The sequence below is a fragment of the Urocitellus parryii genome, chromosome 4 (genome assembly GCF_045843805.1).
Source record: "Urocitellus parryii isolate mUroPar1 chromosome 4, mUroPar1.hap1, whole genome shotgun sequence".
Taxonomy (NCBI): Eukaryota; Metazoa; Chordata; class Mammalia; order Rodentia; family Sciuridae; genus Urocitellus; species Urocitellus parryii.
This window is the reverse complement of record NC_135534.1, coordinates 147,343,899-147,368,436: the sequence shown is the minus strand read 5'-3', so window position 1 is coordinate 147,368,436 and position 24,538 is coordinate 147,343,899. Positions and strand designations below refer to the sequence as shown.

Genomic DNA, 24,538 nt, shown 5'->3' with positions numbered 1-24,538 from the left:
AGCGTGAGTGAGCCGGCAGGGTTCTGTCCTAGACACACACCTTGCCCGGAGCGACAATTCCAAGTTACTCACTGGAGCTGACAAGTCACCTCGGGGACAAGGAAGTCACCCAAGTGTCTGGAAATCTTGGCCCCTGTGGATTTGTCATCCAATGGATGATTCAATTAGGTACCCGGGGGGGAAAAACTTTGGGGAAAGCTTTTTCTGGTTCCGTAAGTCGAGCCCTTAGGCTCCTTAGAGGTGTTTGGGAGTCGAGAAGCGAAAGGACACCCCAGGATGGGCGCACTTGCACGGCGGGGGAGGGTGGCGCTCGACGCTGGCTTGCGGGATGTGTGCTCCTGAGTGCGGCGAGCCCGGCAGTGGCTCCTGCAGTTCCCTGCTCTGGCCGGGCCGGGCAGTGCGAAGGTACCCACCGCTCGGGTTTCCTAGCTGGCAGCCCGCGGCGGAGCCCTTTCAGTCCCCGACTTACTCGGGACTGGGTTGCACAACAGGAAGCCGGCACGAGTTTGTTTTGTTTTGCTGCGTTCGCTCGCTCGCCGACGCAGCCGAGGGTAGGGGCGGAGGCGGCGGGGGAGTGACAGGGTCGCGGCAAAGCGCGCCCCAGAGGCCTCGCGCCTCCGCCTCCCGACCCGCCCCTCACTCCGCGCCAGGGAACCCAGGGGCTTGGGCCTAGGACCCTGACCCGCCAAGCTACAGGGGTAAGGAACCAAGGAGGGCTGCCCTTCTGTCTGGCTCCACGCAGCTCTCCACTATCCCTCTGGCCCCCAGCACCTAAACCTGTCTTCCCTGCTCGGTGTGCCTCGCCCTCCCTGCCAGGCTTCCTTGGCATCAGCTTGCCCCCATTTCTGGAACACTTAAATCCGGGCACAGGGTAAGGGGGTTACTTCCGGAGTCGCAATGAGCAGAGTCCTTAAGGATTGAACTTCTGCAATTATGGCCCCCTTTTACCGAGAGAAGGGCTCTACACCCTCTCCCCAATTCCCTAGGGCCATCTTTTAACGGAACATCAGCAACTACTAAGAGTTGGGGCCCCAGGGCCCTAGAGTTGGTGAGCAGAGGGAAGTTCTGCAGCTCCCCCCAGTGGACCAATTCCCCTGAGGTTACAGGACCTGGAATCTCAAGTCCTAGACTGTTAAAGCTAGAGGGGGAACTTAGTGATCACCTACTGAAGAGGAAAGCTAGACTCAGAACTTTAGAGGTTTTGCCAAAGACCTCGTTGCCATTCGTCCCAGGACAAACATGTAAGGTTCCCAGTTCCCAGTTCAGAGAACATTTCTTGGCCTGAAGGTGAACTCAAGACAAATGCAAAGTCTCTTCTGTCCCCTCTGAAAGCTTTGATGAGTCATGATTTCTGCCTTGGGAAGTAGCCAGACGTCCCTCTGTGTGTCTCCTTCCCTGCTGAATCTCCCCTTAAAAACTAAACTGGGGAACAATTTCTTTTATTTTTGGTACAAAATTTATTTGTGTTGATTTAAATCTTCCTTTTCCTCCTTTTCTCCTCCAAGTTTGCTTCCAGTGAGGCACCTGTGTAAAGCAGGTGTGACATGCAAAAGTTTGCAGAAAAACAATGAAGGCGGTTCCTGGAAACTCTGAAGCCATCTAGAGACAGAGTATGTGGTATTATATATTATTTTTTTGCAGTTGAGAACATGCTGAAGTTTTAAGATTATCCTTTAATGTACTATGGTTTTAATATATTTTCACTAGTTGTCTGTTCAGCCAGACCAGCCCCAACTTTACCTGTGAAAGGAAGGGCAGGGACATTTCTTTTCCATTATTTCTAAAACATTCTTCCTTACCAGTAATTTGTTAATTTATTTCCTTTCTTGCTGCAAGGATTCAGCCCTTCTTGAGTATGAATATTTACTTCCAGCTGCTGCTGTGATAACTCCATTTCTCCTTGGTTTACTATAGGCTGTTTTAGGAGAGCATATTTTTTTCTGATTCCACCCAAATTTCTTAATAGTAGTCAGGTTAACAGAGATTGACTATCTAGGGTTGTTGGTTTGCTTGGGACGAAGTGATCACTATCCAAGTAGGAAACAACTTCTTTTTCTCTTTGGATGGATTCCAGGTCTACCTAGTGGATGAAATTCCTACTGGGCCAAAATATTTGGGGTGGGAGAGGTTAAATAAAATCAAATTCATGTTTTGTATCAGCCCTGCTTTCGTTCTATGGCTGAGAGTAGTCTTTCCATGGTTTCAGAAGAGAGCTCAGTGTTCTTTTTTTCCTTTGTGTTTTTTTTCCTGCTAGTAAATTAAGCCTGAGGTCATTCTTTCTAGCTGTGCCTCTCTTATTGTAGTTATTGATCTTTGGAGTTGGAATGTTAATTTGCAATTCTCCCAGATGACAGAGGGAGTACTTTTGAAGGAGATAATTCAGGAAACAGCATCCTATGCACATTCTCATCCCTGGAGAAGTCATTTCCTGTGTTTCTGTAATTATTTTCTGTAGAGGATGTTATATTGTAAATAAGGTGGAACTACAAGGCTTTACTCTTTAACTCTTTATGTTTGGTTAGTTTATAGACTCAATATGTATTGGAGAAGAAGAAAGGGCATGTAGGAAGTTTGCTTAGTAAAACAAGCACTGTTATTCATTTAGGATGAGTCATAGCAAAATCTTTAAAATGACATTAACAGGTAGTTGAATTAAAAGATGCCCAAGTTCCAGGTGTTCTTAGTGTCCCACTTTCTTTAGACAGAATTGACACAAAAGTCAGGTTTTTTTTTAATTGAAAGAAAATATCTGTTCAGGAGAATTCACCTACCTTAAGCTTAACAATTTTTCACAAACTGAGTACACCTGTGTAACTAGTATGTGGATCAAGAAACAGCATTACCAACACACCAGAAATATTCTCATATGCCATTCCAGTTGCTGTCTTCCTCTAAGATAACCACTGCTCTCACTTCTAACACGTCTGTGTCCTGTTTGTTTGTTTTTTAATCTATGTAAATGGAATAATCCATTATGAACTCTTGGGTCTGACTTCTTTCACTTGACAGAAACTTTTAGTAGGTCAAATAATTGGAACTCCCCTTGAGAGATGATGGAACAGTTGGACTTGCAGAAATAAGTTGGTCAGGCACTACTTAATATAATAGAATTAAGGAAAACACTAATGAAACAAGCTGTATTTTAAATACTGACAGCCTGGTTACAGAATCTGAACAAATACTAGTGACTTGTCTGGTGAGACCCCAGGCCTGTATATATGAGCAGGAAAACACTGAGGAGTTCCTTCTACCTCAGCAATCCAGAAGTAGTCCGTACTGCTTATAATTTGAATATCATAGATATTATTTTAAAATTTAAAATGGTATTGCCAGTTATTTCACTTTATATATTCAGGCATTTTCTAGGTGAGGGCCATCAACCCCACAGTAAAAGAAGCCTGAGCTCAGTAGTGAACTATTTGTTTTGTATCTTTTAGCTAAGATTTTTCATTATTCACCAATATGCCAAGATAAAGGCAAGAATGATGTGCCTATCCAAAAAGGTATATTGTAAGATTTCTCTTTCTTTCTGGGGATTGAACCCAGGGTCTCATGTATGTTAGGCAAGTACTCTACCACTGAGCCACAACACCAGCCCCATGTCATAGGATTTCTATGCTTCTTTTCCTATTAGAGAAAGGAATAGGTGAGGAATAGACTGAGAAACATGCAGCTGTAATTAAACTGGGTCTATAAGCCACAAAGCATGAGGTTCATGATTGTATGGTCACATCTCATTTATATTGCATTTATTTAGGCAATAAATAATAAATATAGGTTATAATTGTTCAATTCATATCATATTTCTGTGTAGATGAGCAGTACAATATTAATAATATGGATACGATAAACATGTAAATGTAGTATTAAAAGACATGTTAAAAGTAGTCTGAAAACATAAATATATAGATATAGTATAAAACAATCTATGTAAATGTAAGAGCTTGGAAGAGTTCAAAGATAAATTAGAATAACTTCAAATATTAATGAAATTAGAATTTAGACAGAGAGATGTAACATAGGCAAATAACTATAATGCAATGTAGAGAGGTATGAATGTTAAAAGAGAGGTTTATAAAGTAAAATACTTAACATTTATTGGGTCATTTTATGTCTCATGCATTCTGCTAAGCAAGTGACATGCATTTTCTCATTTACTATTCTCTAATATTACAACCTATTCATAGAAGTGTAATTATCCCTATTTTACCTAAGATCAGAGATGTGGAGACTAAGAAAGTATCAGCGAGGGTTTCAGAGTGTATTTGGAGGGTGAACAGGATCTGGTGTTTGGGAAAAAGAGAACAAAAAGGAGAAAGGAGGGGAAAGACTATTGGGGTAGACTCTAAATAAGGATCCACATATTCCACTTTGGGAACAAAATCAGAGATTTGTCTCTAAAGCTTGAAATCATGAAGGCTCTTCATAAATCAGGGTGGACTTGAGATGAAGAAAGCTATTGGGGCTGTTCTTGTCTGACATGATCTTTTCTAAGCTAAGAACATAAAGGCTGCAAATTCCTTTTGGGGGCAACAAGCCCTGCTGAACTACAGATGGGCAGATAGGATCATGGTGCAAGATCTGACCTTGTCCTAGGCTCCTTAATAGAGAGATCAGACTTTCTGAATATCAGTTGTTTATGCAGTTCTGAGCCAGATCTGTGAAGTTTCATTTCTAGGCCTACTGAATATTGTACACAGAGAGCCAACCAGATGCCAGGGCTGTGTATGAATTTTGTTATTCTTCTGTGTGAAGAAACGTATTAATGTTTTCCCAACCTTTACAGCATGACCAATAGATTCCACTTCTGTCTGTAACTTGGCTGAGTCATTCACAGAGGTTTAAAAAAACTTTTTTTAATAAATATGTTGTCATGTTGGTTAAAAGCCTAGTCATTGTTGTGGACATTCATACTTCTACACTGATGTCAGTGCACATAATTTAACTTGTATAAAACTTCTGTCTACCAACAGCTAAAAATAGTTACATTGGTTGTCTTTAAGCAATAAATACACTGAAGGAAAGATATCACTCAGTTACATGTGTGATAGGAATGCTTTAATATGCTTGAATATTTAGTTTAGGGAATGATTAGTTTTATTTTTACAATCTTCCATAGGTAGATGTTTTTACCCTTTTGAAAGGATTGTGATTTTTAGCTGTGAAAATAGCTATTTATGTGGACTCAATAGTAGGTTACACAGAACAAATGACAAAGAATGCTCTTTTTATTTTGCCATATTTTACTACCTGTGTACATCTTTGTGTGAGGATTTTCTTTTTAAAGAAAAATTCTCCAGCTAGTTATTTTGCTTTTATATTTTTGAAGAAGCCTTTGTGTTGGAAACCATGGCCATGTGGTACTCACTCTCTGCAATTCAGGTAATTAATTCAGTGGTGACATCATAGGGAATGTGTTCATTTTTCCATTTCAAATATTTCATCTCAGGATCTGATGGTTAACTCATATTAAGAACACATTTTGAAAAACTCAGTCCTCAAATACAGTTATGTGTTAATTTAAACTTTTTTTCTCTTTTGCATTTTAAGAACAGGGTTTTATACAGGGGAGAGGGGTCATCTACTCTCTGCAGTGAGAAAGATCTAAAACTGCTATTCATTTTGATGTTGATTTTATTAGCCTGTCAATCAATTATTACTTATTGAACACAGTTCACAGTTGATATTTATCAAGAGGCACAATGACAGCAATGGTAGAAATGTGGCTTTGTATTATTTAATTTTTATATCTTATAAAGCTAAAAGGTAAAACTTTTAGATCTTTCCCTCAATACATCCCTATTTTGATATTTATTTTTTGACAATTGTTCAACTCATTCTATGCCTGAAACTGTTCTTTCTAGCTATTTGTGTAGGCAACGAGTTCAAATGCTTTTATAACAGTGGCTATTATTCTGTTTTGACTGTGGCCCACCATAAAATGCAAATTTTATCGTAACCCAGAGCACACTGTCTGCATACAGATATGAAGACATGTATACTCATAAACAACTGAAATAAAACAATACTTGACCATTAATATACATTGGATATATTATGTTAACTTATGTTTTATTCTAGTTGGTTCCATTTCATTAAAAAATGCTTTCCCTGTTGAATAATTGATTCGTGGACCACCAATGGATTGCAATCCAGTTTGAAAAACACTGCTGCAGAGAGAGCACTTTGTTAAAAGATTGGTCTAGGAGGTTAGAATGTAGTCATACCTAGACAGGGCCAAGGTGTTGTTACCTTTCTGAATTTATTTTTTTAGCCTAAAAATCTTTTTGAACCAAAAAGTTCATTCTCATTTTGAATGATTTCTTTTGGTTGACCAAGGGAAATCCCTAATCATACCCCTCTCCTTTGCCATTTTTGGTAGGGCCACAGCTTTCTAGACCTTTCTGTACTCATTGATGAGTTAATGACTGAGGCAAAGTAAGTGAAACACTTCTAAGTAATTACTATTAAAATGAATGACATTTAGTAAACTAGGAGGATATGAGAGTTATATAGGTGTACTGAAGTGTGGAAAGTGGATTCTAAGAGAAGTTATTGAACTTTTAAAATTGCCCTCCAGCAGTATTTTTCTGATGGTTCTGAATTTCTTCCAACAGTCTGTAATCACTATCATTGTGTTGAAGATTCTCAATGCTCCTTCTGAGTTTTAAGTTGGGACGGACTGATTGGAATAAATTTCAGAATTTGACTCAGTCATTTCTCTTCTTTTTCTTCCCCTTCCTTTCTTCTTTCCTGTTCTGTCATATCCAAATTTGCTACCTTTCTTTTTTTTTTTGTGGTGGTGGAGGTTGAACCCAGGGCCTCATGCATGCTAGACAAGCACTGTACCATTGAGCTACACCTCCAGTCCGTACTGCTTATAATTTTAATATCATGGATATTATTTTAAAATTTAAAATAGTATTGCCAGTTGTTTCACTTCATATATTCAGGAAAGATGTTCAGTTTTGAGGACATTTTATAAAATATAAAAATAAAAAAAAACCTGAAACTACATCTATCTCTTATCAGCTAAGGGTTAGAATCCACAAATAAATGAAAGTCAGAATTTCTGTTAGGTGATATCCATAACATTCATTTTCTTTTCTGAAGGGTGTTTGGAAGAATGGTCTAGAATCTCTGGAGGAAACACTAATTTGTCTTACTTTTAGTTAGTGTAACTAAGAGTGAAACTTCTTCGATTTCATCTTATTGGCAATTGTATTGGTTGAGTAACATCTGTACATCTTGGTGCTCAGAATAAATGTGTCAGTATTTTTATAATTACCAACATTAGACCTTGGGAGCACTCAAGTCAAAAGGTCTATACATTCTAGTTATTAGTTATAAGCTCCTTGCATTTCTGCTCCACACCTCAATTATGAGGAGTTTAGCTCTGTTTTTGTGTAACTTCTTTTGTCTGTTCTGTGAATTTTTCTGTTTCACTGGATAAAGTTATGAGTCCCTAGAAATGATGACTATACCTTGTTGTGGGTTACTTTATTATAACGTGGGACCCTCCACTTTCAATTTAGAGAAATGATATTGTACACATCCAATACATTTCCTCCACAATATCCTCCAGCTCCACAGGCACATGTTTGCACTTTCCTCTTGTTAAAATTGCAGACAAGAATAATTTTGATTTATTGGTGACATCTAATATAGCTGTGTTTATATTGTTGCCAATAAAATGACTTACATGATTGGTTTTTGTTTATACAATCTTTTCTGAGGAGTCAGTCACCTGTGTTAGGACAAGGTACATTCTGCTTATTAAAATGAACTCCTGGGATCTAAGAACATTCAGCTCTATCTGTCCTTGATTGAATTGCAGAATGTGCTTCACACTGTAGCTGTGCATGAGAATAACTTACATTATCTATCAATAGGCTTTCATTTCTATATTCTTCTGGCTACAAAAGCTGTAATAAGAGAAACCCACAGGAATATCACAGGCCTATTAACGATCAAGGCAGCTGAGTTGAAAAGGCTGTGTTAATGAAATTATACAATCATTAATCCAAAGGGGAGGAAAAAGTAGAATCAATAAGAACTCTATTTGAGATGGTTTAGACATAAACACATATATACAGACTCAGGAGAAGTTTCTTTCCTGACCAGTATTTTATGCTTCATTATCAGGTTTTCTGTGCAGAGTAAGAAATACTTGTGGCATAAGGAATGGAAAATGTAACAGAGGCTAAATGTAGCCTAAGGAAATGAAATGATGTATGAAAATTAATAATTAACTGGCTCATCAGATGAATTATGACTCTAGATGAGCCTATTAATGATATTTGCTAAGAAAGGGCCTTTGGCTGTAAATAGACATTATGGAACTTGTGTTTTTGGAATTTTCTCGAATGGATGAGTTAACATTGCTTCCGTTTGTTTAATTTCTTAATCCACGAGGAACAGTGCCTGGAACCTTAGGTAGAATGTAGAGTTATGATTTTATATTTTGATTAAAGTCATGCTTTTCCAGAAAAATAGTGCAATTTTAAATGGTTTTGTGCCTTAGTTTCCTTAGGGGTTAAGTCATTTCCTCCCTGACCTGATTTACAGGAGTGTGTTTTAAGAGTTTGAAAATGGTCAAGAGGAAAGATTTATTAACTCTTGTGTTGACTCATTAGCTGAACGAACATTTTTGTCCTGCAATCCAATGGAGTATAAAAACATAAATGTGTCAATATACCAGATCTAAAATGTCCTAAATTTATACCTTTTCTTTAGTTTCTTTTCTTTTTCTCCTTTTTTTTTTTTTTCTGTTGGGTGGTGGCCTGGGGTAGAGTAGTTGGATGGAGGACAAAAGGAGAAAATGCTGAGGAATTTGATCAAGTTTTTAAATAGAGATTCTTCCCATGGAATTCTACCAGTTAGGTGTTTTTACAAATTAGTTGTGGTTTTATTTTCTTTGCAATGAGTGGACTCATTTTTCCTGGTTAGTGTTGTCTTTCTGCATGCTGCTGGCAGGAGAACCTTCCTGTCTGCTCTTGCTATGATGGAGCTGGTCGACACTGACATTACTTTTGCTTCCATGTCTCCCCAGTCACCCTAGATTTAAGGGCCTTGGATGCAGCAGAATCTACATATGTATTCCTGATTGCAGTCAGTGGATATTTTAGTTAATCTTTCATACTCCAATTATCTGGAATAACAGAAAGTCAAGAGACCACATGATCATAGTCAACCTTTGGGGATGAAATCTCTAAGTCCAGACACATTACAAATGGCTTGCCAGAAATGAAACTCTGGCCTCTTGACTGTTTGAGTGCTCTTTTTAAATTTGACTCTACAAGCATGTGTCCTTAAAAATGAGCAATTTCTTCCTTTTTGGTTACCATGTAGACTTAAAATTTTGTCCTGTTCTTATAGCTTAGCTAAGAAGTATACAACATATTATAATAAGAATAAGCAAAATTTATATTTGCATTCTGGTATCTAATGCTTGAAAAAAATCTGTTGGCACATTAATAAGAAGATGAGAATTTTAGGTATATTTTCACATGTAGTTTAGTTTTGTCTTGGTCTTGTTCAGCTCACATGCCATTGACCTGTTGCTTTTTCTTCTTGGTATTAGTTACTTTACTTTTTAGGTGCTGCCTTTTCAGTAATAAAATTTAAGTACATCTTGTTGTTGTTTTTACTTTCAACCTAAAGCTATTTAAAACAGGAGTGCAGTTTATAAAAAAAAAAGAAAATAATTGCAAGTCAGACAGGTGTGAGTGCCTGATACTTAATTAAGTTCTCAGCACTTTAATTATTTTCCCTTCTTGCAGACTCACCTTTTTAATGATCGAACCTAATGCTAAGTATTTACTTAGGTGTTTTTATCCAAATTTTTGATGAGAATTCCTGCTTGTGTATGATCTTCTTGCCAAAAATGACTCCCTTATTTTTAAAAACCTGAAAATGGCCACAGTCTGCAAATCTGCAGACACTTGTCACTTGGATCCTGGTCTTAGTGACTCATATTTCCAGTCATGTTGAACAATTCTTCATTTTCAAAAAAATTGCCAATGTGACATTTTTCATTGCCTTTTCTTTCCTTTTTATTGGGTGGATACAAAAATAAGTGATTTCTTTTGTAGGGCTCAGAGCACTCAGAAAACATTTTATCAATGAGTGGAGAATAGTTTTATCTGGCAAAGCATGAAGATATTAAATGACTCTTGCTCATGATCAACCAATAAATGAATCAACAGACTGGCTGGGAATACACTTGGATTCTTCTACAGAGTCACAACAAAAAAGGCACTGGAATCTTTCCAGTGTTAAAAAAAAATTTTTACAACCAGTCCGATATCAGGGTCTATTTCTTAATTTTCCATAAATGAATCATTTAGTTTGGATAACTTGAACTTGTTGGTCCTTCAAAGGGCCTGAAGGGCAGGGGAGGGCAGGAATGAGACTGGACTTTGAGGAGTACTTTTGAGTGTTTTCCTAGGACTGGATGGAAAGGCAGTGTTGAATGTGAGAGACCAGTGGAATTCTTAGCAAAATATAGAATTGGTGAAAATGAGGAAACATTCCAGGTTTTATTTTGTTAATTATTTTTGAAGTTCTTCAAGATAGACACATACAGTAAATTTTGCAGAAGGTATATGGAACACTTGAATTGAAACTTAAATATATTTGACTTTCTGGAAACTATAAAAGAAAAAAAATTCACCAGAAGTTTTCCTTCCTTACTATTCTTTCCTTGATGACTTAAGGAGTCATTTGTTTTGAAGTGGAGTTGAAAATGTTTGTTTCAGACCTTGAGGAGATCTCACAGCAAAAGTGAGAATCATCCAGTTGAGAACATCTGAATGTTTCTTCTTTATACGCTGTCCTTATTTCTTGTGTTTGTCCAACTTTGGCTTTTTTCCATAACTATCTTGTCAGTATAAAAGACATATTATGAACGTGTCTATCAAACATTTAGAGTAGTGGCATTACCATGGCACTTGGCCACCTCATTGCATACACATTATTCAAGAGAGGGAAGGGCTTTCCTTGATAGTTTAGAACAATGGAGAACTGATAGTATCACATATGGATAGATGATGGTGTCCTGTGTTAATGTCAGTCCTTCTCTTGGTTCCTGCATAGGAAACGTCATGAGACTATGGACAACGTCCAATACATCTTGCACTGTAAACATACTGGATATCTTACTGTTAGAAGGACTGTTCTTTCCTTGTGCTTTCTATAAGGCATTTTGCACAGCCTTCTCTTTTCTAGGACTTCAGTGGAAGGTTAGAGTATTGTGTTGGTTTTATTTCTGTTCTTGTAATGTAGGATCCATATAGAACCAAAATTCTAATGCTTCTGTGAATGTTTGAATATAAGGATTTATGAAACCTTTGCAATATTCTCAAGCCCAGAATTTAATCTTTTGTAAATTTAGAGATTTTGAAAAGATTGCTCTTAGACTGAAGATCAGAGGTGGTGTAATATTCCTATTATCTAGTATAGAGGCCTTGTCTGCTTTGTGTTTGTTTACCAGGAACTTTGTAGCATTTGTCTCATAGCTCAGGAAGGTGATGCTTTTGGATTTTCTAAAAACCACTGTACAAAAGTGAACTAGTATGGACAGATCCTTCAGGCAGCAAGATAAGTTTCATTTTTCAAGCTGGCACCAGTTGATTGGTCATAGTTGCCAAGCACTGTACTGAGAAGGGCTCAGTGGCAAACAAAACAAGGTAGTGATCCATAGTCCATATCTACCATGAATACAGAAGGGGAGAGTACCTGCCAATGAGCCATGTATTTGATGACTTCATTCTACAAAAAAAGGTCATTTTGCTAAGAGGGCTTCTTTTCTTCCTGATATGAATGCTACAGAGGTTAAAATGCTACAGAGGTTAAAAACTCTTCGCTGTACTTTATTTTTATTTTTACTTTAAAAAATGCCCGCATTTATTTTTTTAAACAGGCTTATAACCCACACCATGGATAACTTATTGGACTTTGCCTGAAAGGAGTCATTAGTGCCATTGGATATTTGACCATCCTGGCCACAGGTTTTTTCAGAATGAATGGAAGGTCATGCAGCATGAGTCTCCACCGGACATCAGGAACCCCACAGGGGCCTGGGATGGTCAGTGGCCAACATATTCCTCCCATCCGAGCCCACTCGGGGACTCCTGGCCCCTCGTCCTGTGGCAGCACACCAAGCCCTGCTATTGGAAGCCTTGTTAACAGCCTCCACCTCAAGATGCCCTCAGGAGGAGGGATGGCTCCTCAGAACACCCTGACTGAGAGCTCTGTCCACCTGCCTGCCCTGAGCCCCAGGAGACAAGTGCTCACCAATGGGAAGCCACGATTCCAGGTCACCCAGGCTGGAGGCATGTCAGGGTCACACACTTTAAAGCCAAAGCAGCAAGAGTTTGGAACCCCTTTTTCTCCAAATCCTGGGAAAGGTAGGATTGTCTTTCTGGGATCTTTTAAAAATGGAAAGTTTTTCTCCCCAAGTCTCTTTCCTGCCAAAAAAATTAGGAAGATAGATAATTCAATCTCAAGGTCAAAGTTCATGGTCTCATAATGATATCTAAGTTTGCTGGGTAAAGGGGCGTGTGTCTGTTGGGGTAGATGCTGGGCACATGGGTGATATACCTCATTGGACTGGGAAATAGAGTGGAAAGTAGAATAGAAAGATTCAAAATATGGAGATAGGGTGGGTGGTGGTGGCAGAAGGGCCAGAGAAAGATTAGAAAGATCCTGTCCTCCGATACTTATAGCTGTGCCCTGGCTCACTGGCGGCTCTATTCTACAGGCCATGGGTGATGAGACAGGCGACTGGAACTGCCATTTATGTTAGTGTTAGAAGTGCTCGAAGAAAGGTGGTGTTTGGAAGGAGAAGGATTAAAAAAGGAGGAATATTTTAACAACCAATAAATGAAGAATCAGTAACTGTAAATGATAAGAAAAATTATTTTAAGAGCAAAACCTATAATTTTGAATATATAGCTAGTAACAGGAAGAAAGCAAGCTGGAAGAGCATAGTGAAAAGATGTTTGGTACTTGTGGAGAACTAGAAAATGATTAATTTGAAATGTAGAGAGCGAATGTACTTTTAACTTAATAGTGTTTGAATTACCATATATTTTAAACTAAAGAATAATTGTTGGAGAATAGCAAATTATTTTGAATGACACACTCTTTCTAGAAATTGATGTTGACTTAATGAAATTACATTGCAGATTGTACGTATATTTAGGATAAAAAGAGAAAGACCATGTATCCCATGTAAATTACAGCTTTGCTATGTAAAATAACACAATTATATATTCCTTAAGGTATTTTAGCATTTAGTCGTAAATGTTTTTATTAAAAGTACTCACATCATCAAATAGAATTAAGAGCCTCGTTCTGAACAGCCACTCACTCAGTTAATTAAGGTGAATAATGATTTATATCAGGCAAGTAGCCAAAGAGTTGTTTGTCTTAGTGTCTGTGTATTTCTACACAGACACTAAGAAAAGCACAACACCAAATACACATGTAGTTTTTTATTTTCTTCTTTTCATTTTTAAAAAATTTATTTATATTTGGTCTAGATTTGGTTTTGAGTTGTTTTATTTCTTAGTGGTACTGATGTTTAGTATAGGAAAAAGTTTCCCTGGGGGCTATATCCACAATAACTTTGTCATTGTTAGGTTGCTATGTTCATTGCATGGCAAGTTAATTCCTTAATATCAAACTGCAGCGTTTGGGTTTTCAGGGGCTGAGGCCCAGTAAAATCTTTCAGCTCATGCTCGACTAGTCAACTGTAACTTGCTTTCATAGGTACTTGTGTTTATAAACCTGACTGACAATAATAATGGTGATAATATTAATAACTTGAATTTATTAAAGTATAACTTAGCATGTGTCAGGCAGCATGTAGAGTGCTTTCCAGTACATAGTCTGAGTTATTCCTCACGACAGCCCTCAGTTGTATACTATGGCTGATCTACCGATAAGGGCACTAGGTCTGGAAAGAATAAATAACTTCAAGGGCACCACCCGGCAAGGAGTTTGGGAATATTGCTTTGATGGTGACCAGACATGGCTATAATTATAATCATGGTGAAAAAATGCTTCAGATACTTAAGTGATAGTGAACTCTCAGGGTCAATACACCTTGGAATGCATATAAAAAAATAGTGCTGCTTCCTGCTTCTCTTCCTGTGAGCTTTGTGGCTCCTTGCTCAGCTTGCTAGCTTATAGTACATGTTTTGGATTGAAATGGTTGGGGTGTGCATGGGCACAGGTAAGGAACTGAAGATACTCTGTTATTCTTCTTCCTGGCTTTACAGCTTGGATACCATCAGTGGTCTGGATGATGCCAGAAATAGCTGAATGTGTCCTTTTTGAATCTTGGTTGAAAATTCCAAAATTAAGTCAGTAACTGATTATCTGGGACTGTTTGAACTTCATCGGGTCATTTATTCAGCAAATAATTATTGAGCATATATTTTGGATGAGCTACTGTTCTGGAAATGCAACAGCCAATAAAACCTAGTCCTTGCCCTCAGGCTGGTGGAGGATTCAGGCAAATATATGGACAGTTAAAACAGAGTAAGAATATATGGACAGTTAAAACAGAGTTCTGAAAGAATGTATGGCAACTGTTGAGAGAGATTTCTGGTCTGTGCTTAATAGGAGGATCTAGGAGGAGAGTAAGATATTTAGGTAGACACCTACAGAGTGAGGAGCCAGTCTTGGAATTGTACAGTGTATGTCCTCTGTGTGTGTGTGTGTGTGTGTGTGTGTGCACATGCATACGTATGTGACACATGTATGTGTGGAGGGGGCTGTCTAGAAATTGTTCTGGGCTGGGAGAAAAGCACATTCAAAACTTGGGGCATTTCATGAACTTTTACCTAGTTCTACATGGGTTTAATGTACAGAGACTGGTAAGAGATGAGTCTGGAGAGGAATAAGTAGAAGGCAAGTGAAGGATTATGAATGACATGCCAAGGAGTTTGGCTGTTATCTCCTAGGACACTGGTGGAACATGTCACTCTGTGGGACTATTAATTGGGGCTTTCCAGAAAAACAAAAATAATAGGATGTATATTTATATCCATGTGTGTATATATACATATGTGTGTATATACTTACATACATTTATATAAATAAAAAGATAAATTTATTAAATTTATTAAAAAAGATAAATTTATTTATATAAATGTATATAAGTGAATATAGAGAGATTTATTATAAGGAATTGGCTTACAGGATTATGAAAGCTGGCAAGTCCCTAAATCTTCAGGGTAGATTGGCAAACTGAGACCCAGGAGAACAGATAGTTATTCTAGTCTGAGTCTGAAGGCATGAGAACTAGGAGAGCTGATGGTGTAGTCCTTGGTCTAGCATGCCCAAGACCAGGAAGAGCCAGTGTTTCAGTTTGAGTCCAAAGGCAAGAAAAAAGGTGATGTTGGATAAGGCAGTGCATCCTGTGAGCCTGAAGAGTGGTTGTACTAACTTTTAGGAAGGTAATGGAGCTGTGTACAATTTCATCCACCTAAAGATTGTCACACAGATGAGCATCTGACTTGAAGGAGAGAATCACCAAGGAAGCCTTATGAGAAGTATTCATCTGGCAGGAATGTTTATAGTACTTAAGGAGTAAAATCTGCTCCACTGGAATGCAAATAACAATAGTTTTAACATCATATAGTGTGTTCTCAAATAGTGCATTAAGGTCACTGGTGTGGTACAGAGAACTTGAGCATAAAAAACATTTTATATTTTGAAAGGAATATAAGATGCATGACATCTTTTGAATACCAGGCAAATTACTAGCTTGAGGAGATTGATAGTTTTAGTAGTAAATTTTACTGTGTTCCTTACATACGTTATTTCTTAAGTAAAATTAATACTTTGTTTCTGAATATTTTATAAAGTTTAATCTTGCCTTATGTTATTTTGTATTATGTTCTATTAGAGTATATTTTATTCTATTCATCAGCCACCTTTATTTCTTTCCTTTTGGTGAGGTTTTATCTTTGCAAAGATACATTTTCCATAGTTGCAATTATTAAAAAAAAATAGCAAGTACTTTGTACACCATCTTCATGGTAGCATTATCCATGTAGCCAAAAGATAGAAGCAAGGATCCATTACTGGATTAAAGGATAAGTATAATATGGTATAAACATGCAATGGAATATTAATCTTTAAAGGGAAGGAAATTCTGACACATGCTACAACACAGAAAACCCTTGAGTAAATTATGCTAAATTAAATATCCACATCAAAAAAGGGCAGATAGTGTATGCTTTATTTTATAGGGAGTTCTTAGAAGAATCAAATTCATAGTGACAGAAAGAAGGTGCTTGCATAAGGGCTTGGGGAAGGGGGAATGAGGGGTAAGTGTTTGATGGCTACCAAGTTTCACTTGGGAGAATGAGAAAATTCTGGCAATGGATGGATAATGGTGATAGTTATACAACAATGTGAATGTATTAACCTGATCTGTACAGTTTTCACAGGACTCCCAGACAGTTCTCCCACTTTAATTAGCCAGTCATCACATAAGCTATTTCTTAAGTAAAATTCATTATTTCTGAATAGTTTTTAAAGTTTGATCTTGCCTTACATTATTTTGTGTTATGTTCTATTGTAGTATATTTTATTCTACTTTTCAGCCACCTCTTTTTCTTTCAAGTGCATGGTTAAAATGGTAAATTTTCATGTTTTGTATATTTTACCACAATTGAAAAAGTAGCAAGTATTAAGTGACAATCAGTATGAGCAGGAAATGATGAGGATGGCGATGTCCAATCTTACTCCAAGGTGTGAGTAGTGTAGAGTGCACAATTGGAACACATATCTCATTAGCAATTGAAATTATTTAGGAATAAAATAATAACATTACTTTTAATTTATGTGTATTACTTTTTTCAAACAGTTGTTAGTACATAAAGGCCATTAAGTGTCAACACCTAGCTAACTTAATACATGCAATTGTTAGGTGTTTCTTTTGGCCTAGGGGCACTGTGAAAAAAATTCCCAAGACACTAAGAGCATTTGGGAACCTTTGTTATAGGAGGTGATTTTTCTCATACAAAGAGAAGGCTGGGGTGGATGCTTGTTGCGAATGGTTGGCAGCTCAGCTGTGTCAGGCCCAGGATCACAGAGTTTTCCATAGTCTTGGTTGCACAGTGGTTGCCTCACTCCAGCCCTGCCTGGAGTCTGCATTCTGAGAAGAGCAAAAGAGGAAGGAAGAAGGACAAAGGCCAAAAGACAAAAGGACAGTTCTCCCCTAATTTGTCCCCTTCAAACAGTTTGCTCTTCCCTCTTTAATTAGCTGTTCATTACATAAGCTATTTCTTAAGTAAAATTCATGCTTTGTTTCTGAATACTTTATAAAGTTTAATCTTGCCTTATGTTATTTTGTATTATGTTCTATTAGAGTATATTTTATTCTATTTATCAGCCACCTTTATTTCTTTGAAGTGCATTGAACCCCTTGAAAGTAAATTGTAGACACTGTAACATCCCCTTGGTCCCACACCCCCTGATTCCTAGGCAGGCATCCTTCATGTTGTATGACCAAAAAATATTCATCATAACCAAGGAATTTAACTGATACAATAGTATTATTTACATAAAGTTCGAATATAGTCCATATCAAATTAATTTTATATTATTTTATTCCATTGATTGTTTAGAAACTATTTTCTTTTTCCACTTGGTCATCTAAATGTTCTTTATAGGTATTTTTTTTTTTTGTGACCAGAATTGAATCAAAGATCATGTGTTGTATTTGGTTGTCATCTCTGTGGTCTTATTCTACAGCAGCACTCTTCCTCTGCCTTATTTTTTTGTGTTTCATGACAAAATATGTTGGTATTTTTAAAGGTTTACGTGGTGGATCCTCTTGTCATATAGTCTAGTTTGTCAGATTATTTGTTGGAGATTGCATTTAGGTTAACCATGTTGGGCAAGAAGCCTATATAGGTGATTTGTGAACTACCCGCTTCATTAAACCTAGAAGCACTAAATACTTCTTTGTCCTGGGATTTGTGATGCCACATTTGATTGCCTAGCTAAAGGGATGTTACCAGATCACCACATTGTGAAGGACACTTTCCCTTTCAAAATTAATCAGTAATTCGTATTTGAATACCCTGTTCTCTAGCAACCTTCATAGCTTCCATTGCTGACCCTTGTCTGAATCAGTTCTACCTTGGTGATTGCTAATAGTGAATTCCTTCTTTTATTATTTCCTCTGTGTTTATTAGCTGATATTATGCTAGAAAGAAGAGTTTCTCTGCCCCATTTTTGAGAATTGTTATAGACATATGGATTCTCTTTTTAATAATTTACTGTGCTATCTTTTGTTACCATCATTGTTTTGGTGTCTGAATTGTCCCAAATTTGGCCAGAGGGAGCCTCTTGAAGTGAGTTCCTGTGTCCTTTTAACATGTTCCTATTAGGCATTACCTTGCTTTCAGGCATAACAAGATGTTCTAGGCTCAATTGTACTTCTCTGCCCCAGACCTGACTGAAATCATTAATTTTTGTGAGGAAATGGTATTTGGAAAAAAAGTGTGAAAGATGTCCTTACTGGGACATCTTTAGATGTAGAGCCTTACTGACTGTAAGATGTCATTGCTTCTAAGCCCTTTCCGCAAACTGTTATGAAATATATTATAAAAAGATAATGCGTTCTAGGGCTGGGGTTGTGGCTCAGCAGTAGAGCGCTCACCTGGCATATGCAAAGCCCTGAGTTCAATCCTCAGCATCAAATACAAATAAATAAAATAAAGATATTGTGTCCAATTACAACTAAAAAAAAAAAAAAAAGAAGAAAAAAGAAAAAAAAAGATAATGCGCTCCAGTTAAAAGGCAAAATGAGAGTTTTTCCGTACCTCTGCATCTTATAGTCAGCACAAACCCTGGTTCCCAGCAACCTCAGTGTATATTTAATTTGTTCTGTCCTACAATAGAGGAAAGGGCTACTTTTAGCTCAACATTTATAAGATAGTAGAAATTAGTTTTAAAATTGATTGCTTACTCCATGTAAATTTTTAATGCTGTGAGATAAGAGTGTTCCTCTTTATCTGAGCCACTGTATGAGCATGGGAGACATTCTGTAGTTGGCAGCCTACTGGCCTTGCTAGGATTTGTGGGCAAAGGATCCCAGTTATGTTGTACCAATAATAGCATTTCCCCCTACTTCCTGTTCCAACAGTTACTCACTGTAATTAGACTGGTAGGAATGCATTTTTCAAAGCATCTGGGAAATCGGTTTTATGATCCCCACTTTAAGCACATTTGACACAACTATTTAAATATTTAAGACAATTCTATATTCCTAGTACCCCGAGGACTATATAATTGGGAAGATTTTCATTATAAAGGTTTTTATTTTACCTCAGGGGCTCTGACATTTCTTGTTGGGCTCTGCTGTCCTTGGAGACAAAGGGAGTTAGTTATTCATTAGCGCTTGTGGGTTATTCATTATTGTTGGTCAGAAAAAAAAAAAAAAACAGAATAATATCAACAAAGGACACCAAACTAATTGGGATTAAAAAACTCTTTTGTGTCACTTAAGTGTGGTGTGTACATCTTGTAAAGACCTGGTTTAAGAAAGAGAATGTATTGTGTGAGACTGGGAGGTCTAAAAATTAATGTACATTAAATAATACATCAAGTTTTTTATTTTTAACTGTTTGTGGCTGGCTAATTCAGTTGGTTTGTAATCTGGACCTAAAGTTAGTGTTTTGATTCCTCAGTAGGTCAGTGAACCTCCTGTTTTTCTCCTACTGCCACATCATAAAACTTAAAATACTGCCACTGATTTAAAATGTTACTGTCCTGTAGCATTCCTTCAGTTATGTTTATTCCCGGAAAAACAACAGACAATGAAAGAAGCCTGCTAACAGCAGTGTGTACACCCTATTGAATGTAGCCATCTTAGAATCTGCAAGAGTAGCAAATGGGGCCCCATATGTGGGGAGAGATACAGTTAAGATATTAGAAAAGAATGTTGGGGCAAAATATTTGCCTGCTTTTTTTTTCACTTTGGCTTTTTAATCATTTATATTTCCTTGTACTTCCAATGCGGCTTCCTGCAGAATTAGAGCAAATAAAGTTAATATTCCATAAATGGTTCCCAAAATAACCAAACCAGCCAGAGACCAAAGGCATTATTCCATTTGAGGTGGCCAGAGTTTTCATTTGGTCTTGCCAACAAGGCAGGTGAAACACAATGTTTACTTCTGTTTACTCCCTGAGCTATACAGGGTCTACTTTGTGTGATTTATTGATGCTGGGTGTAAATCAAATTGATGATGGATTTCCAAGTAATGCTGAATGGTAGGCACGATTTGTTCTGGTTATAAAAGAGGTTTGTCAGTTTGGTAACATTCCACCTTTAAAAGAATACAGTGCATTCCATTAACAACCTCCTCCCTCCCCCCATGCTACAGGACTTGAAACTGAAATGTAACATCCATTAGTCACCTATAGCATTTTTAAAGGTTGTTAGACAGGAACAGCCTTGGACTTGCATAGTACTTTGTAGTTCACAAACTTTCCTGTTTATTTTTCCCTGTGATATGATCGAAGGCACCATTCTATTTGGTAGGGTGTTAATTGGCTCCATATTGGAAATTAAGAAACTGAGGTTCAGTTTGTTGGTCACCTCATTCTTTATGTACTGTATGAGTTTACCTCGAAAGAGGAGTCTGATTTGAGATCTCATACTATAGGAGTTCTGAGAAACCTTGGCACCCTCTAGCCATTTGAATTTAACATTTCTACCATTCCTGAGAGAGTACGCCTTTAAAAATGCAAACCACTGAGCCATCATTCTCATGAGAGAAATGGGCCCTTGCTCCTGTTGTGGACATTGTTACTTGATGGATTCCAATAACTGGCCCCTCTGGAACCTGGAGAGCACTGTCTGCTTGGTAAGGAGCCTTTGTGTTATGGCCACGTGAGTGACAGCAGTGTATGGTGAGTGACAGCAGTGTATGCATGAGTACTTTGTGCCTCTGTCTGTATGGTCTCTATACCCAGGCAGGTGGATGGAATGAATGTGAATAGATTTTGTTGCTTCTGACTCACCACATTACAAAGACACAATGGATGGGGATGTGTATTTAATACATATTTTTCGTAGATGCCTTATTTGAGTAATGAAAGAAGCAGAAGGTCTATAATTGGCTCTGACATAAAAACAAGTTAAAAGATGAATCTTGTGGGGTATAGGTTCTTGTAATTCAACTCTAGCCAGAGGACCAGTAGTCTTTGCCTCCTCTAAGCACTGGTGAGAAATGCATAGTCTCAGCGCCACCCTAGACCTACTGAATAAGAATGTGCATTTTAACAAGATCCTAGGTGATTCATGTGCTCTGGATTGGCTTCATGAACTGTGTGATCAGCGACTTCACAGGGTCCGAAGCTTAGAGAGATGCTCTGCACTTGGGGTTTAATCTTCTGTGGTTGCTGTCTTGTTATTCTTATTAATTTTATCTTTGAATCAGTGTTTTATAAGCAGTCTGATGGGACACTGGAGCATTCAAGGGGTAGGCCTTTGAGTCTCAGTTCATGTGTGGTCCCACGTGCCAGGATGGCCACTGGTTTCCTGCCCCCTCCAGGTGTCCACTGCTACTTTCTTCCCCGAGCAGAGATCAAGGCATGGATGGGAGGAGTGTCTCATAGGGCCTGTTGTAATTGAGGCTCTGGATACCTTACAAGGTCTGCACCTAGTTAGTGTGGAAGAAATCCAGTGCTAAATAGCAAATTAAAAAGTATCCAGTAAGTCAGGAGAGAGGCCTAGAAGAGAAAGAAAACTTTTTTTCTTACTTTTTCAACAAGGGACCCAGCATTTTCACTTTGCACTGGTCCTTACAAATTACATAGCTGAACTTGCAAGTGCACATTGAACTTGGAGAAGCACTTCTGTACAGAAAAAAGCAGGGATGCTAGACTCAGAAGACTCATATTCCAGTCCAGTTTTGCTGGAGTGTGATCTTGACAAGCCATTTGGCCTCCCTACCTCAGTTTCTTCCTCTGTAAAATGGAAGTAACATCTTATCCTTATTGCCAAGTGGGTGTTATAGGCAAAGGGCATACCTGGCTATGTGTCCTTGAATAGTAACATGCCCAAGCATCTCTTTGGCTTTGGTTTCATGATGCTGATAAATAGAGTGGGACATTATAGCGTGAGGGAGTCAGGATGGAGATGGAGGACAGGGTTCAAACTGGGGCAAGACCAAAAACCAAGTCTTTACATCCATGAGAGTGGATAGCAAGTGACAGTTAAGAAGCCCAGAAAGGCTGGGGTTGGGGATCTTGGGTACCTATGAGGTTGAGTGTCCTTTGACAACCTTTGAGCCATATGGATTGGCTTTCCAGGTTGTTACCCACTTGTATGCAAGTCTCTGGTGCACGATGGTAGAAGAAGAAATGGTACTTATGTTTAAGGATTAGATGGTAAATGTGAATGTACAGTTTAAACTGCAAACAGCAGGGGCTGTTAGTAGTGTGGTTGTCCCTTGATTACAAACTGGTATGGGACTGTATGTGTCTGCTGACCACAGGACCTGTTGCTGCATGAGAGGGCTTATCTACCACCCTCTTCATTCATGTGGCTAGTTCTCCGGAAGAGAGGTCTGCAGCTTAGTTATGACTCCTAAGGCTGGACAGTATGAAAAGCTTCTTGATGTGTATGTTTAGAGCTCCAAACACTACATTTTCACAGTTTGCTGCAGAAACTAGAATGAAAAAAATATCTAAACCATAACAAATAAGCATTGAGCTAAAAGAAAATATTTTAGAAGTTGATTTCCCATCTAAAGGTTTTGCTTGATTTAGGGCAAGCATATCATTTATTATCACTTTCAAAAATGATAATGGATCTTCTTAATAATTATGCCCAGAACTATCCTGGACAGACTGGAATGCATGATTACCCTGTATTTAGGGGACAAGTTGGATTGCATTTAGATTCAGACTCTTACCTAATTGCCTACTTAACAGGATTGGCCTGATATAAGTCAATGTCAAAATTACCTCTTGGGACCAGTGAATGATTATTAGTATATTATTATGTATAACACATAAATTTCTGGTTGTTTTAGGATTGAAAATAAACTAGCTAGCAATTATTTAGGACTTTTTATGCTCTAGAACTGTGGTGAACTTTAACATAATAATAATCCTCCACAACCTTATGAAATATCCCTGTTGAAAACATGAGAAAAGAGAGGCTTACAAAGATTAACAAGCTCACCCAGGAACACCTAGTAGAGGAGCTGAGCATTTAAACCCATGACTCCAGAGCCCTAAATATCACTCACTATAAGATGTTGTTTTGTTTTCTTGGTGCATAGATTTTAACTCAAAAGGTTGGGCTCTTGGCAATTGAGAATAATTTCCTGAAAGATACATTATGTCCAGCAGAATTTCTACTATGTGTGGTGGGGGTAGAGTCTGGTATATGTTTATTTTGAAAAGTAGAGCAAGCTGAAACAGAAAAACAGCTGCCAAGTAAATTGTTGCAGGTGTTTTGTGTCGATTTGTATTAAAAGTGCCCCTTGTTATTTGCTTAAAATAGTGGCTTTGATGCAATAAGATAGATCACTAGAAAGGAAAGAGAGAAATGGCTAATTTTTGGGCCTTACTCTGGGCTGGTTGGTGCACAGCCAGCAAAGCTGCTCAGCCACATAACTAGGGCACAAACCTGCAAGGCCTCTCATAAAAACCCCATGTGTCATTAGATTAAGAAACCTAAGTCTTGAAAAGATGAAGTGAGTTAGCAGTGTCACATGGCTAATGTGTGGTAAAGCCGGGAACTGCATCCAGGCTTGGTGTGAGCCTTGTTCCTGGTGGCGTCATGGTGAGCTGAGCAAGAGAGCAGTGCTTCCTGCTGCATCACACTGGTTTCCCAAGTACCTTGCTCAAGACTCTCAGAACCACTGTGCTAGCTTATGTAAAAGGGGGTTTGTTATAAAAGGAAGCAGAGGTACCTTATGGTATCTAAGAGGAGGCTTTACAACTAGATCTTCTGAGAGACTATAAGCACATGATACCTCCTCACACTTCTCTTTGGGCAATGTGATCTGTTATCTCTGCTTCTTTTTCCACTTCATTCCTTTTCTTGCAGATTGCTTTTTCCATTCCTTAGTATCTGTATTAGTCAGACCTCTCTAGCAAAACAGGACCAATGGGGGGGGGTCGCATGAATGCGAGAGGGAGAGCATGAGCGAGCCAGTGCAGTTGGCAAGCTGCGGTTGGCAAGGTGTAGACCTAGGAGAGCCATTGGTATAGTGTTCCAGTCTGAATCTGAAGGCAGAAGATGACCAATGTCCTAGCTCAAAGATGGGCTGAGAGAGCAAATTCATTAGGTTACAAAAAATTTTCCCTCTGTCTCTGGTCAGACTCTCCATTGTCTTCTCAGCTTGTATGCTCTCTTGAAGCAAGCGCCATGTTGGAAAGACCCATGTGGTAAGCAACTGAGGCTGACTTCTGTGTGGTGGAGTATGGGCTGGTATATGTTTATTTTGAAAAGAACAGTAAGATTTTGTCCAGAAATCTTGGAGCA

At 38.2% G+C, this 24,538-nt stretch overlaps 1 protein-coding gene across 2 annotated transcripts in view; it reads left to right on the top strand.

Moving 5' to 3' along the window:
• Positions 1-601: 601 nt before the first annotated feature.
• Positions 602-24,538, top strand: part of Glis3 (GLIS family zinc finger 3) — a 429,601-nt gene continuing 405,664 nt past the window's right edge. For both annotated transcript variants that reach the window (XM_077797022.1, XM_077797023.1), the window contains exons 1-3: positions 602-698; positions 1,506-1,610; positions 11,924-12,410. In XM_077797022.1, the coding sequence (XP_077653148.1) occupies positions 12,023-12,410 (388 nt within the window). In that variant the 5' untranslated portion in view covers positions 602-698; positions 1,506-1,610; positions 11,924-12,022. The remainder of the gene's footprint in view (positions 699-1,505; positions 1,611-11,923; positions 12,411-24,538) is intronic.